We start from the raw sequence: 16,463 nt of genomic DNA, 5'->3' as shown, positions 1-16,463 counted from the left end.
ATTAAAAAAGATGTCAGTAAAAATATCATCGATAAACGCTAGAGCAACATTATTAATATATAAAACGGATTTTAAAAAAACAACTTGGTTTACTAGTTCGCCACATTATAGTTGTTCTAATATTTTCATGTGTTTAATCACATGACTATTTTACTATTTTTTAACATCCATTAATTGTGGATACAGTTGTACTGCGATTTTTTTCCGTCTTATTTTGAAATGAAGAGAGCGGAAGTCATTTAAGGAGAGCATCATCTGCCAAGAAAACGCTGTTTTTTTTTAAGGGAAACCAAGGTTGTTGAGGTCTGGTGCGGGTCCTGCAAGTTGAAGGTACGTGTAAACTAACGGTTACAAATCAAATTGGTCTCTTGGATTGATACATTTGTTTTTCCGATGGATATAAAGGATTGCTTAGCACTTGTGTCGGCGGAAATCGAGATGCGGGAAGTGTCAAGCGAAGAGAACTGAGGGAGCTCAAGCTAACTAGCAGCCGCTAACAGGGCTAACGGTAGCCGGGACTCAGGGATGTGGAGCTGATGCTCCGCCTTTTCTGCTTTATTTTTACAACCGAATACCTGACATATGTTTTGACTTGTTATCTTGTTTTCTACATAATATTTAATTCTTGAGAAATGCAACATTTGCCACGAATGGCCACGACTTGTGGGGGCGTTTAGAGTAATTCAATGTATACTCTTGCACACTCCAGGCTCCAACAAACCCTGTTAAAAATGGCAATACGGTTTGAAAAGATGGCGTTTACGTTTTGTCATTTAAGTTAAGTGCTGCTACCTTTTAAACGGAGAACTTTTAATAATTTGGCCGTTTTCCCCCTTTTTTATTATCAGTATTTCTTAATTTAAAAAAAAAATCTTCAAATGGCAGTAATAGAAGACATTTAGCCAAAGTTCCAAGTTAAGTTTCAAATAATGAAATGACAATTTTCTATATACTTGAATGACATAAAACTATTTTTTTCTCTCAAAACGCAAATGATTGCATTAGACTTGTTTTCATTTGTCTGTGGATAATGTGTGTAAATACGTTGTCAGGGTCATTGTGTCATTGTGTTGTGCACCTGTCTGTTATTGACTTGATTTGATCAGCGTTTCCATCACCGTAGCTGTGTCTCAAATCGCATACTTGCGTGCTCAAAGTTAGTATTTTTAGTGCGTAAGTGCGTCTCAATTCTTAGTACACCAATTTAGGGTGCATGGCGCACTAAATTGGTGTACTAAGAGGCTAAACCGCCCACAAACTTGACTTGACTTAACCGGTGCATTTTCAGCCAGCAGTAGGAGGATGAGGCGTCTTTGCTGCTGAAACCGGTGTAAATATCTCGTGAATATTTCGTTTCTCATAATTTTTTCTTTATTTCTTCTTCCAAACTTGCAAAACGTGCTGCCAGCAAGTGTCGGCGATAGCGTTCAAACAGCTGGTTGAAACATCATTAAATAGAAGAAGAAGCTGTGGCGTCATTTCCAGTTAGTGCGTAGCGGTAGTGTTTGAATTGAGACATACTATCTGTTAAGAATTTGCGTACTAGTTGGTATGTACACTATCCTGATGCATACTAACTTCTAGTATACTAAGAGAAGTATGTCATTTGAGACACAGCCCATGTCTCGTCTATTCCAGCTGTTTCGTCTATAAGAGCAATGTTTAATAAACCCATCTAAAATGAATTTAAAACGGCTTGTAATATTTGGAATTGATCTCTCAATGCCTACTTTACAGTAAAAAAAAAAAATGTTTTTTTCTAGCACTTATATGGAGTAAATGTATGTTGGATTATCACTTGATGATCAATCCAAATGGATAATAGCTATGGCCGACCATAGTGGTCTGATGAGGGACAACAGATTAACGTGATTTGCATCCGATCAATATACAAATTTGGGCTTTAGACGACCTAATAAACGACAACATCAATGGGACAAATAAAAGTTTATTTACAGGTTTGGAGAGGAGAAATGAACGATTCAAGATCTGTTTGATGTTGCTGTGTGTTTAACTTGTAAGAAAAGTCTCATTTATTCAGGATGACTTATTTGAGTATGTGTACGCCTCGAGTGGTGGACACACAATGACTGGAAGTGTAAACTGAATCATATCTTGTGTCACACGTCCGCCTACCTGCTGTCAAAATGGTTATTGTATCCCTGACATTATATTACATTGTGTTCTTGGTGAAGTTGTTGTACTTTGTGTGACTGTTGTCGAACAGTAAGCAGGTCAAAGATATTTTTGTGAGAAATTTGACTTATTCCTTTGTTAGTGTCCACCCTCTGTGTCATGTAGCATCAGCTAAAACACAACATATCATGAGGCGTTGTGTCCTCATGCTGCAGAGAAATGTCCTTCAAGTCAGTTTTGATGCTCTTCTATATTTACAACTGGGCCGGATCTATATATACAGCAGGATCAGCTAACACAATAGTACTGCAGTCTTAATTATTTTGTTTGACAAATCTTAAAGAGTTGGTGGATAATATCAGATTATATACTCGGGACAAAGGTGAAATGTAATTTATTTGTATTACCAAGAGTTGCCAAGAGAAGACTGCACAAGGGATATTTGTACACAAACTTTACTGTTGTGGTGAATTAAAATCATTCCTTCGTTGCCTGGGTACATGACACATTGGCTTAAGTTGCTTGTATCCACCTCTTATTAAAGAAACTTGATTCAATGTGTACTTTGTGAGTGTATAAAGATAGATTAAGTTTTTCTTTTACACATGCAGGGTTTTGAGTGTCCCCCCAAAAAGTCTTCTGTCATTAATGAATTAACATGATTGTTTCAAGATGAGCTCAGCATCTAAACGTGAGAAAGAATTTGGTAGAATACCTCAACAAGGTCATTATTTCCACTACAAACATTAGATTGTCATCACTGTGTTTGTGATTAAACGTATGTGACTTCAGTTTCTTCTTACATCTAAAAACAAGCACAATTTTTATGTTTTCATTAAACTTTAATAAAATAAAAGTGAATTCTTATTCACAAAAAGCTGCTTTGTTCATATAACAGCATGCAGACAAACCACTGTTTGCTTTTGTCCATAAAAAAGCACTGGTTACATAACCACTTTTTAAAATTTAACCTGTAAAGTCTGCATAATAAAATAGGGTATATTGACATTCCTTCGCAATGTACACAGAATATACGATGTTCACGCAAAGAAAATGGTTGCAAATATTAAAGTTATAGGGTAAAGATTTGATCTGAAACTTTTGAGTTAACCCTCTCCATGTTGTTGATGATGAGATGGACCTGGACAGACCAGTTCTTGTCACATGAGACCTCAGCAGCTGCACTGTAGTGTTCATATGATTGACCAATGAGATCAGTGGCTGCTGAATCTTGTTTAGGTTTTTTGTCATTTAGATATACCAGACTAAATAAATAAAGCTGCAAAACTCCGACAGTAAAGATGTGAGATGTGACTTGTCATAAGAACACACGCCAAATTTCTAACATTCCGTTAAAAACTTTAGAAAGAAATGTCGCTCCATGATTTTGATGAACTTGTGTTGTAATCCTTCTCAGGTTGCGGCTGGTTGCAGGGCTCCTGGAGCAGATCCGTGCCATTCCCCCTTTTGTCCTCTCATGCCCCCTCCCCCTCCCTGTGTGTTTCCCTGTGTGCCGGTGATCCCGCACCCCCGCCCACACCCCATCTGCTCCCCCCTGTCGTGTCACCTCTCCAGCCTGAAGCTCCCCTCTCACCCCATGCTTGGACCAGAGCCAGACCACTGCCAGCCCAATGACTGCCTGGATCGTCCTGCCTGTCAGCCTGTCTGCCTTCTCCATCACAGGAATATGGATCGTGTGAGTGCTGTCACAACAATCATCTCAATTTAAAATGGGTTTTCAATTATATTAAGTTGAGAAATCAAACCTCTATCTGGCCAAGTTAGCTAGATTAACAGGGACATAACATAATGATTTGGGTCTTAAATGATTCCTTCCTTCCATAATGACTTACTACCTCCTATGAAACATTATTTAAGATGAAATATTACAGAAATGATTAGTGTTTTAAACCAAAAAAATATGTAAAATCCTAATGCATGCACTCCGGTGCTCTCTCAGGAGTTTCTAAAATAATGAATGTAATCTAGAGAATATAAGGTTAATATTTTGTAGATGCTGGGAGAATAAAATAATTATATAGCAAACCTTTTCAGCTATATATAGCTTCACTGTCGACCCTTAAAGAGACCGAATTATTGATCTGCATTTTAATAGGTAAATTGTGTTACTCTATATTTTTACAGCTACTACTATAATAGCTACTGTAATAATATTTGTATTTAGCACCTTTCAGGAAGTTCTTCCTAAAAGTTGCCATGTTATCCACATTTTAAAAATAAGTGTATAGCAGTATCTGTATGCACTACAGTTGTACTATCTTCAGGAAGTCGCTTATCACAAACAAAGGATCGTTGGTGTAAAAATATTCGGAGAAACTCTGGTGAAGGACACTTTTTTTTGTCTTTTTGGTGGAGTGCTGTGGAACATTTAGTAAACAGGAACATCAGTTTCATAGCACAAAGTTTCATGGCCAAACCTTGGAGGGTTGTGTTTTGAATCAAAACGACAACAGCATCCACACAACACCGAGGAGAATACAATGCTGCTCCCACATAGTAAAACAAGATTGGAAAACTGTCAATAAAACCACAAATGAATCGAGCTTCAAAAACTTTTGGAAGTAATATTGTAAGTAAATTGTTTGGAAATGACTACTATATTTAGTTTTTCTTTTCAAAGGATTATGGGACTGTTGGGAATATGTGTGTTGCATTAAAAAAGGTCTTCTAAGCTGGGTGGCCGTATTTGTAATCTTTAACACGATAAAAGTTCAGAAGATTTAAACGGATATTTTGGGCTAATCTGGTCACGTGAGAGCAATCGTAATTTGTTGACCTTTCAATGAAACTAGTATTAGTCTTGAATTATAAGCCTTATGCACCCTTTTCTAAGAAATTAAGCTTTTAATATCGTTCAAAATCTAAGAATAATGCTTGAAATTAAGAATTTTAAGGGAATACATTTTTTTAAAATGTTGTTGTATATACTCATTTTGAATCTCTCTCTCTTAACTAGTTAAAGTGTTCATATGTGGCCTATGTGAATTCCCAAATGTTCCAGCCCTTCTCCTGAACACAGTTTGCAGCAGTAGCGTGAGCTCCGACTGCTTATATCATTGCTGTATCAGTGAGACTTGCCCTCAAGTAAACACAGACAATGTGTTGCTTCACGCTTCGTCTCCTCACAAAGCTCGCCGACCACAGCAGAGCAAACACACAGCTCTATTCCTACATCTCAAACTAGGTTTCTCATTTTCAAGCTTCACGTTGTGTAACTGACTGGTTATCTGCGCTCATGCTGCCTTTTAACATTTGACATTTGTGCCGTCACCCTGCAGGTACGCCATGGCTGTAATGAATCACCATGTTTGTCCTGTGGAGAACTGGTGAGCGTCTGTTCACTCTTGATGGGATTTCTATGAAACGTTGGATTTGTGATCCAAGACTCTGTGGACGGAGGAACTGACCCGATTGTGTCATTGCAACAGGACATACAACATTACATGCACAGAAGAGCTGCCCCGACCAGGCTTTCCCAAGACCTGCTGCACCATTCAGGACATCCCCCTCATCAGGTCTCCTCCCCCTCCTCCTCCTTAGCAGATAATCTGATCACTGGACATAAATGAGCCCCAAGTTTAATTGGTTCAAATTGACGGTTTTTGCTTAAAAGCTCATGGCAATTAACAAATGAATGTCTTTGAATTTCCTACAGTAAATGTGGTTCTTACCCACCAGAGAGCTGCTTGTTCAGCCTGATCGGAAACGTTGGAGCCTTCATGGGTAAGTAAGAGTCAACTGCACACATGAATATTTTATGACAATTAGATGACATGGCCATCTACACACGAAAGCAGTTTCCATACTGGAAAGATGCATTAATTTTCCCTCCTGCTGAGAGTGCATGAGAATGTGCAGTATGTGAAAGTTACAGGTGTGTGAACTACATCGTGACAAACGGTTGTACAGGGCTGGCTCATTACTGCCACGACATGATGACCAATACATTGTAATACATATCCCACAATGCCAACACTTTTTGCACCAGAAAAAAAAATAAAATTGTGAATTTGTTAGTATTTCAATTTAATGTATTAGCTTGATTATAGCTCTGTTCTCACTGTAGTGTGTTGCAGTTCCTATGCATCTAAAATATATATATATATATATATATATATATATAAAAAATGAATAAATAAATTAGATTGACTTTATTAATCCCTCTGGAGATCTCCTTCGGGATATAAGGTATATATCTATATGTTTAGCTGTGGTAATAAAGTGTGGTTTTCGGCTGATTAAAAAGAAAAAATATAAAAAAGCCATTTCGGCTCTTGTCGGTGCTACCCTAGTACTTATAACAATTGGGACGGAGTAGTTGAAAATGTCAAAACAACTGTTTAAAGTGTTGGAGCTTTGCCCAAATTTCAATTTTATCAATTAATTCACTTAATGTTGATGTATTCAATGTTAGACTCACGAGGTCTGGTGTTTGGCCACATGCATTATGTGTCTTTTCTCGTTGAACCTTGAACTATCTGCCTTAGACAACAACAATTAAGGGGGTGTGGTTAATTAGATTAATTAATTAGGTGCTTTAGATGCAAAATCTTTCTGCATCAAAGTTTCCACTTTTATTTACCTAATTTGCTTTATAATAATGGCATCTGTTTTTCATGTCATGAATACAGTAGTTATGTGTTGATGAAGCTTCATAAAGCAGTGTCCACTATATGTCTCTTTGCTCTTAATCTAATGTTTTGAACATCGGTTCCAATCATCATTTTAAACTGAGGGTGCTACCTAGCAACTTAAAAAAAGGCTAATTGTTTCATGAAGCTTCCGTGGCACATCTCTGTTTTATGATCACGTGTGGCATGTCGGCAGCATGAGTTGACCATCAGAAGGGAATATGTCGGTTTAGCCCAACAAACCTTTCAATTTCGACACGAAGGCCAAATTCAAGATAACATTTTTTGATCAAGCTCTTGATGTCGTTCCTTACATTAACCAAAGCTTTTCACTTCACAAATCTAAAAAAGATTTGATTGAGACGTTTCAATTTGCAGTAATATAAGTGAGTTTTATAAGGATGTTAAACTGCGTCATGTTTCAAATCTGAACTTCGCTAATAATGGTCTGCATTTTAAACAACATCTGAAATATATTTTAATTTTGAATCAATTTATTAAATGATTCATATATGTTTTTAAAAGCAGTGATGTACGACATTTCAAGATTAACATTTTATTTGTATACGTACAAAGTAATACATTCCACATTTACATACTGTATATTCACACTTCATGTGTCGGAAATGTAAAAAAACCCAATAAAAGCAAAGCTTTTAAAAGAGCAGAGAAGGATCTTTTAACAAACTGCCGACTTGTTATCATAATGCATCCTTTCATTGATCTTTCTGGGGTCGTCTAGTTTTCCCTTGAGGATGTTTCGTCTCTGTGATAAATGGGATTGAGCCTAGACTTGATGGCGACGTCTAGAAAGTCCACAGTCCCACGGCAGTCCATGTGCCCTCTAAGACGGGCGGTGTCTGCGGACGTCACCCACTGAGGCTGCAGATGAGGGGAGCTGGATATATTTCTGTGCTCTCTGATCAATAATGAATGTGGTTTCCCCTTCTACTCCCCCCCACTGCCCTGTCCCTTGGATGCTCCCTCCGCTGTGGCCTCGCTCCTTTCTTCATCCTGTCTTCGTTTATTACTGCTCTCCTCTGCCCCATTTTTCTTCCTCTTTAATTACACATCTCTTCTGCTGTCCATTCATTACTCACCTCTTGCATTTCCATTGTTTTAACTCCCACATGCCAATGAATCATCCTGATGATCTGCATGTTATGAAGTGATGTGGCGTTAAAGTCTTTCAGTACACAACTGTTTTTCACGTCTGCCTGGATTTGATTGATCCCATCCTTTAATACGTTGAGAGTTCATGGAAACTTTAACATTAGTCACACAGCAGATATCATTGTACAGAAGATATTTAATAGCTTTATATATTACACCTGATGTTGCATATTTAACTGGTGTGCTTAGTCTCGTTGTCCAGATGTGCACATCTCAGCCTTTTTCTTTTCAAGTGGAAATGTTTTTTCTCCCCTGAACAATAACCAATAAAGATGATTTATCATGGGATTGTGCCAACTGGTCTGTGCAATAGAACTCCGGCCTTGTGTCTGGTTTGCCTCTAATTAAGCTTTGTATGTCAAGGAACATTTTCTCATCTTAATTCAGTTTCAGCTTAATTAAAAAAAAAAAGTGGTTTAGTTTTGTCATGACTTTCAGTAGCACTCCATTATTATTAAACATGTTCTTGCTCGTTTTTGACCAACAAACGACTTTAAAGTCGGTCAATTAAGTCAAGTACTGAGACGTTTGATGCTTTCAGAAGGAAAAGCGGAAACAAATGGAGCTTTTTCCAGATTCACATCTGTACTGTGGCAACATTGACCAACATTTAATCCTCAACAGTGATGCTTTAATGTGATTCAAAAACTCAATACAAAGTGCTTTTTGCTCCTGTCCTCACAGTGGTGATGGTGTGTCTACTACGCTACGCTCAGGTGATAGAACACAGCCACCGATGTTGGGTCAACACCAGCGCTCTGGTTTCCGGCTGCACTAACGCTGTAGGCCTGGTCATGGTGGGAAACTTTCAGGTAAATGTTTCACTTTTTTGGCTTTAATTCTGTATTCTCATGCAGGTTGCAGGTCACACGCCATTATGAAGTCGTACAAATACACGATTCATAAATCTACTTTCTAATCTCTAAATAACATCTTTTCAATTGAATTGTTAGTCAAAACCAACAAAGCTAACTTGTGGTATATACATTTAAAACAACACTCTTTATGTTGATGTTTGTCTCTGCTTGTGATTCAAAAGGCTGCACGTGTAACTGCTCGGTCTGTCAGATGTCATCAGTTGTTTCTCTCTGGCAGGTGGATCATGCCAAATCTCTCCATTATGTGGGAGCCGGTGTGGCCTTTCCAGCCGGGCTCCTGTTTGTGTGTCTGCAGTGTGTGCTCACCTACCGCGTGGCCGTGACCGCGCTGGACTACTGGATGGCACACTTCCGGGTGGCTCTGGCACTGGTGGCCATGGTTTCCCTGGTGCTCAGTATCCTTCCTTTTTGATGTTGTCTGATGTTTGTGCTGCCAGCCCATCAAACGTTTGATTAAATCAGGGACTCTGAAGAGGTCTGGCCTCAGGTGACCTCTATTCTAGACGCAGCTGCGCTCTGTAATTGATCAGCAATGAGGATCAAACTCCACTTCAATGGGCTGGAGCCGTGTTCAATGAGGGTGTGTTCCGAAAACGCCTGTTCAAAACTCATCTGCTGTGACTGGTGCAGAACCAGCTGCAACAGCTTTGGATTTGTACAGATCATCTTGGTAGAATTTATCTGACACTCAAGTCTGTAGGAATTTCGCTATCTATCAAATATTGAGGTCACAAGATTAGCCTGGTGAGCGCCCGTCCTCCATTATCTATATCAAAGAGCCAAATGTACCTGTTCTGTCCTTGACCTCTCGCTTCCATGTGGCATCTTCTTCATCCACGAGAGCTTCACCCTGCAGCACGCAGCAGCCATCTGCGAGTGGGTCTTCACCGTGGACATCCTGGTCTTCTACGGCACCTTCACCTACGAGTTTGGCACCGTCACCAGCGAGACCGTTATGGCGGCTCTGCCGCAGGGTCACCTCCATGGCTCGGGGGTCATGATTGGATCCAGAGCTCGGGGGTCTGCTCTCGGAAGCACGACAAAGGGACTCAAGTCCCCGGGCGGCAGCAGCACCTCCACGCACCTCAACTGTACCCCAGAGAGCATCGCCATGTTGTAGCCCCGCTTCGGCTAGGACATGAGTCTGAGACATGAGGGTCTGCTCAGGGGGGTCCCGGTCGCCTACACGGGTGTTTTTTTTTTTTTTTTTATTCCCTTAACTTTTTTTTTTTTTTTTCCCTTGGACACTCTACTCTGGTCCATCACTGGTGGTTGACCCGGAAGTGCGGTTTAAAGGGTCTCGTGATTCTGCCCCTTTTTCTGCACGACACTTTTCACTGAGGGAGAACAGCGTAGTGAGTAGAACCTATTGAATGTGAGTGCTGCCAGTAATCATTGTATTCATGGCCTCGAAGGTCCCTCGTTAATCTGCCCACGATCTGCTGTGTACCCCCAAATGTATTTTGAGTTGCTTGCACATTTTCTGATGGCAAATTTAAATTATTTTAAAAAATGTATTCAGAAGTATGGAATGTTCTTCATGACCCTGATATTAGGATGTACCTTAAATTTTCTAAATCTCCATGTCACCCCAAAATTGTTGCCTTTTTTCAGTCTTGTGTTCACGATGTAGCTGAGCACATTTTTGTATCGAGTGGCCTAAGTTGTTCAGTGTGAGGGTGAAAACTTCCTCCCCCCCCACATGCCAGAATGGACTCTGAAGCCTTATTCAACTGTCACGTCACGTATGAGGGTTTAACATCCAGTCAGCACTCTGGATTGGTCCCGTTTTCCAGCCGTTTTGTTGCCAATTCCTGTTATTCAGAGAGCACATCGCCACACAAACTCATGTCCACAGTGTTCTCCTCTCCTCCACAAGGTGTTTCTGTCAATCCAAACCAGATATCAGCAATACAAAAGGTTGTCTACCTCTTCTCCTTCCTGGGTGTGACAGCATTTAAAGGGGAAATCTGGACGTGTTTTTCCATCTCAAAGGTTCTATGTAACATGTTAGTCTCAGTGTGCAAAAATGTGACACGAGTGTGGAGATGTTGATCAAGCAAACCACTGTTCAGATTACTTTGTTTCTTTTGGCCAAAAAATGTTTTGCTTTTGTTGATTAGTGTGTCATTGCTGTTTGGCCTTACTGCTCCTCCTGTGCTGGGAGACATCTGTCGCGTAACATTTGCATTTTGTGTTTCTTACTATCCTGTTACCAAAGTCAAAGTGTGACATCAGACGGCAGCTGGCTTCTACAGATTTCTTTTCCAAAACGGTCTGTGAGGACCCCCACCAGAACCAAAACTCTCCACAGCTATCTTGAAATTAAGCGTCACTTAACAACTGTATTTGCAGGAATATTGAGATCTAAGCAGGCGGGCAAATGTCCGACTGCAAAGTGTAGAAATGTTGTCCTGAAAAGTTCCCCATGATGCACTGGATTGTTTCTTTTCTTTTATATATCCTGTAAATATGTATGATTTCTCAATTAGTTGGGTATTTTGATTTGAGAGAGATTTATATTCAAATATTAAATAAAAATGGTTAATTATCAAAGTTTTCAGACTGTTCTTTGTGGCTATTGATTAAAATTCTGTTTAAAAATGTAGGTTTGGAAGGATAAACTGTTTTGACAAAATCACACTCTCCGGTTGAATCTGAGCCCATGAATCAAAACAACAGCAGGATTATAACTGCATTCTAGAATTGTTAAGCAGCTTTGCAGGGTCTATATTTGCTGACGCTTCAAGAACAATCACAGCTCTAAGATTGAAGCGGAGTGATATGTGGAAGGATATTAAAGCGTAGCAGATGGAAAGTGTTAACATATATTTGAGATTTTGTCTGAGAACCTCTGATTCAGGAGGAACTCATCCTTTTTGGAGAACAATGACCAGCTCTTAAGCCTCTGCAGCAGCACAGTTTGTAATAAGTTGTATTATTTTCAGTGAGAGTTGAACTACAGCAGGCCTTTTGTCACTGATCACTTCTGATCTTATTATGGACAGAATTTGACATGATGGTTTGTTTCAATCTCATCTAACGGCCGGACTAAAAGTGTCAATTCTGCTACATGAACCCCAACAAAGCAGTGTTTTATTCTAGCGTCATTCTGTGAAGCAAGACTGCTTTGTGGTGCGTCTGCCTTCAGTCATCACAGTTGTGAGTCCAGAGTGAGAAGCAGCTCGTATGACAAATCCTCCTCGCCTGGAGTGTCTTTGACAGCCATGACTTAAAGCGACCTGTTAAGAGTGCCACCTCTACTTAAATGTCTCTGCCTTAATAACTTAAACCCCTAATTGTTTTAAGATGTCAAGTTCGGTTCACACCTGAGGGCGACCTGAACTTGATTTTGAACGGCATCAGACACACCAACTCAAAATTGTTGGTATGTGAATTAGAAAATAATGGAGACCTGGTTGTCATGTTAGCAAAGTTGAACCATTCAACCATTTTGTAGTTGTTTTGTGTACTTCACTGGTGACGCAAGATTACACTGCAGTCACACACATTTCAGGTCTGCAGAATAATGCACCTCCTTGTCCGGTGGAAGTAAGCCCTGGCTTAAGACCTTGATCCTCTTTCCTTATCAACATCTCCCTTTGTTCCCAGTCTGAGATGACCCTCAACATATTTATAAACATTCTCAGTGCAGACGCAGCACGAATCTTATGTCAGTGAATGATCATGAAATGTTTCTTTTAGATGCAAGTGAGGGATTTCTTCCTTTAACAAACCTCCATCACATCTTTAATCTGTAGGGATTCAATGCTCTGTAGATATGTATTCATATTTAAAATCAAAGTAATGCAGACATATTTCAGTCCATCATCAAGCAGGTTTAAATGTAAACGGTGATCATGACTGAACACTGAGGTATATTCACCTTTTAGCAAACGTCATATCCGTTGGGCAGATCAAGAGGGGATAATGGTCTTTAGATGTGCTGTAAGTATGTGGATCCTCTCAGTCAGCAACATAAATGGGGCCATCAGGCGCCTGCATGCTCAGATCGGACGCATTAAGACCGAGGTAATGCTGTCGGCTCTGAAGCTCGGCCAGGACTGACATGGGGAGCACCAGCAAGGTGCTCACCTTCTGGAACAGGAGACAGAGTCTGTTCGCCAACTACAAGGTTTCTGATTCGGACATCGATCGAAGACCCTCAGAGGTGGTTTACCCTCTGGCGAAGGAAAGCTGTGTGAAGTCATGGAGCTCTATGACCGAGCTGAGCCGTGACATCTACGATGTTTTCGAGGAGTATGACGATGAGGAGGACGAAGGGTTTCTGCTCAGGTTGTCCAAACTTCCCCCGTCCAAGAATTACATGATCAACATTAATGTTGGTGGGAAGCCCTTCCAGATAACCTACAAGATGGCCGCCAAGCACCCCAAGACCAGGATCGGCCGGCTGGCCACCTACACCGACCACAACATGAGGCTGGAGTTGTGCGACGACTACATCGTCAGCAGCAATGAGTTCTTTTTCGACCGCGACCCTGACACCTTCCACAGCATCTTCAACTTCTACCGGACCGGCATTCTCTGGATCAAGGACGAGCTTTGCCCCAGAAACTTTTTGGAGGAGATCAACTACTGGGGCGTCAGAATCAAGAACACCAACCGCTGCTGCCGCATCTCCTTCGAGGAGCGGCAGGATGAGCTGAACGATCAGCTGAAGATCCAGAGGGAGCTGGAGGCTGAGGTGGAGATCGAGGAGAACGAAGAGCTCTTCAAGGACATGTTCATGGGCCACAAGCGGAGAGCCATCTGGAACCTCATGGAGAAGCCCTTTTCTTCTGTTAAAGCCAAACTCATGGCCGTGGCCTCCAGTCTGTTTGTGCTGATCTCACTGGTGGCCATGACCATGAACACGGTGGAGGAGATGCAGTACAAGACGGCCAGTGGGCAGCTGAGCGGCAAGACCTACTGGGAGTACGTGGAGTCCATGTGCATCGCTTTCTTCACCATGGAGTTCCTGCTCCGTCTCCTCTCCACTCCTGACCTCAGGTCCTTCGGCAGGAGTGTTCTTAACACGGTGGACCTGATCGCCATCCTGCCCCAGTTCCTTCAGGGCATCCTGGAGTTCTTCGACACGGAGGAGGACTACGTGAAGCACGAGGCCGACATGCAGGCGGTGGGGCAGGTGGGGAAGCTGGGGCAGGTGTTGAGGATCATGAGGCTGATGCGCATCTTCAGGATCCTGAAGCTGGCGCGACACTCCACTGGTCTGCGGGCGTTCGGCTTCACCCTCCGCCAGTGTTACCAGCAGGTGGGCTGCCTCTTCCTCTTCATCGCCATGGGCATCTTCAGCTTCTCGGCCATGGTCTACACGGTGGAGCACGACATGCCTCAGACCAACTTCACAAGCATACCTCACGCCTGGTGGTGGGCTGCTGTAAGTGCCACACCATGGACATGTCTTCACTAAAGTTTTTTTTGTCAACAGTTGGAGCCATGACCTCAGTAACCGATTCTCACATGTCTGTTGAGGGCTTCATTCTAAATAATCAGGGTCAAGTAAATGATGGGACATTAAGAGGCAGCAATACCAGGCGATAATAGTTGATCTGCAGGATGACGTCTAAACATAGAAAAAAGATTTATGTGAGCTGGGAAAAGAAGATATTGTTTAATCTGAGTCAATGGAAGTGGTTTATTTGCGGATTAAAGTAACTGAATCGCAAATAGATAAAAGATGGAGGTTACAGTCTGTCAAAACTAGTCTTTACAGGATGATTTATAAAAACCACAAACTCAAGTTACTACATATGTCTTCACCGTGTTACAAGCCACGCACATTTTCTCTGATTCTCCCAAATATTAGATGCATAATATTTTTGGAAATTAATATCACGCCGTCATTTGCATCCACTATTTGGAAAGATTGGCCGAGATTTCTGTGGCAGAACCTATTCTGGTGAGAATCTTTTAAACATCCAACTGCTCAATCACAACATTTAATAAAATGTTAATTCAGCAGCATACGTTTTATAATATTATATAATTACCAGTGATGCCGCTTTCTTGTCCGATGTTGATGGTGTAAAATAAAAATATTCATGTGAGAAAATGAATGAAAAAATAAATATATATAAATATTTAAAAAACAAACATATTCCTTTAATAAATGTAAGAAACAAGGCAACATCCAGAGTTAAAACCATCACCTAAAGTTATTTTGAATTCTCTAAGGAGTTCTCAATGTTGTTCAAATCTTTGAATAACTGACTGTGAAAGTCACGTTTGTGTGCAGGGTGATGTATAAACACATAAATTATATTTTTTCTCACCCTCTATTTAAGGTCTCCATCTCAACGGTGGGCTACGGCGACGTCTACCCCGAGACCGTACTGGGACGTTTCTTTGCCTTCATCTGCATCGCTTTTGGAATCATCCTCAACGGTCTGCCCATATCCATCCTGTTCAACAAGTTCTCCGACTACTACTCAAAACTCAAGGCCAACCAGTACACTGCGTCTCAGAAGAAGAGGGGGAAGATCAGATTCACCAACAGGACGGTCCAGAAGCTCAACCACTGCTTTGGCAACGGTCACTGCCATCCAGACTGAAACACCAGCCAGTCTTGCTTATACTAGAGCATTATTAGTGCAGCCAAGCATCCAAGCACCTCTTTTTCTACTTTTGTATTCCTTTATGTGCATTTCATTCATCAGATGTTGCACTTGTAGCTCCTCCCTCCACGATTGCTGAACAACTGCTTGCTCTTATTTTGCTGTTAACACTGTGGAATGAAGATTGTTTCATGTATTCAAGTCTCTTGTTTTTTTTTAAGTAACCAGCACAAATAATTGCTGTTTATATGTATATTCACATTGTTTTAATAAACACAGTTTGGAATAAAAAGTTGAATTATTCACCTGGCATTTGTATCAAACGTGAAAAAGCTTAGAAATACAAAACATTAAAAAATATAAAAAACTATTTAGGTGTCATATTAGTTCTGTCACAACAGTCAGGATACAGATGGAGTGGATTATTGATAATTGATTTAGTGGAAAATATGTATAAACATACTTTTTGATTAAGAAAAATGTAATGCTACTGAACATTACAATTAAATTGTGGTTCTTATATTTTCACCACAAACATTACTATTTAAATACCTTTCTTGTCAACTGAAGCATTTACACTAATTGTATTTAGACAATGTGAAATCCTAGACGGGAATTTCACTAAATGACAAACGATATCGCTATGAAACTCTTTCTTCTGAAAGATATTCTGGCAGGCATATGGTTGGACTTGAGATTCAATACGATTTAATAAAAAATAAAGATATTTGGCTTGTGTAAGTATATGGGAATGATACTGTTGAGGTGTCATCTCTTTAGGCGCCAGACGGTGGCAGCATTTAACAAACGCAGTTGATAAAAGCACACAGTGCTGTCATTACTCACCATAGAAGAAGCCTTCCCTGCTCAGACGCTTGCTTTAGTGACCTCTGCGGTGCTAGAATGTCTCCTCCAGCTGTAGTGTCGCCTCTGATCAAGGTGCGTGAACAGAGAATAAACTGTCTTACGTATCAAATACTGTGTGCCTTAGTGATCCACTCACACGTCATGATGTTTTCTGTGCGCCTGCTAGCATGCGAGCTAACGTC

At 40.7% G+C, this 16,463-nt stretch overlaps 2 protein-coding genes across 2 annotated transcripts; both read left to right on the top strand.

Moving 5' to 3' along the window:
* Positions 1 to 234: 234 nt before the first annotated feature.
* LOC148088384 (transmembrane protein 150A-like) lies at positions 235 to 11,395 on the top strand. The gene is made up of 8 exons (XM_087797178.1): positions 235 to 330; positions 3,554 to 3,832; positions 5,436 to 5,483; positions 5,586 to 5,672; positions 5,813 to 5,880; positions 8,646 to 8,773; positions 9,057 to 9,236; positions 9,660 to 11,395. Exons 2-8 carry the CDS (start codon positions 3,768 to 3,770, stop codon positions 9,957 to 9,959), a joined length of 876 nt encoding a protein of 291 aa, XP_087653304.1. The 5' UTR covers positions 235 to 330; positions 3,554 to 3,767; the 3' UTR covers positions 9,960 to 11,395.
* A 1,513-nt stretch (positions 11,396 to 12,908) lies between these two features.
* On the top strand, positions 12,909 to 15,411 carry kcnv2b (potassium channel, subfamily V, member 2b). The gene is made up of 2 exons (XM_087797166.1): positions 12,909 to 14,237; positions 15,145 to 15,411. Exons 1-2 carry the CDS (start codon positions 12,909 to 12,911, stop codon positions 15,409 to 15,411), a joined length of 1,596 nt encoding a protein of 531 aa, XP_087653292.1.
* Positions 15,412 to 16,463: the final 1,052 nt, after the last annotated feature.

Source organism: Callionymus lyra, chromosome 1 (assembly GCF_982586985.1).
Source record: "Callionymus lyra chromosome 1, fCalLyr1.hap1.1, whole genome shotgun sequence".
Classification (NCBI taxonomy): Eukaryota; Metazoa; Chordata; class Actinopteri; order Syngnathiformes; family Callionymidae; genus Callionymus; species Callionymus lyra.
This window is presented reverse-complemented; position numbering and strand designations above follow the sequence as displayed.

What these genes read in the sequence shown, in the direction of transcription:
- LOC148088384 (XM_087797178.1), top strand. Translation starts at nt 3,768, where the DNA reads ATGACTGCCTGGATCGTCCTGCCTGTCAGCCTGTCTGCCTTCTCCATC. An exon ending in CAGGACATCCCCCTCATCAG is followed by an intron (nt 5,673 to 5,812) that starts GTCTCCTCCCCC and finishes AATTTCCTACAG; the next exon opens with TAAATGTGGTTCTTACCCAC. An exon ending in AAACGTTGGAGCCTTCATGG is followed by an intron (nt 5,881 to 8,645) that starts GTAAGTAAGAGT and finishes CTGTCCTCACAG; the next exon opens with TGGTGATGGTGTGTCTACTA.
- kcnv2b (XM_087797166.1), top strand. Translation starts at nt 12,909, where the DNA reads ATGGGGAGCACCAGCAAGGTGCTCACCTTCTGGAACAGGAGACAGAGT. An exon ending in ACGCCTGGTGGTGGGCTGCT is followed by an intron (nt 14,238 to 15,144) that starts GTAAGTGCCACA and finishes CCTCTATTTAAG; the next exon opens with GTCTCCATCTCAACGGTGGG.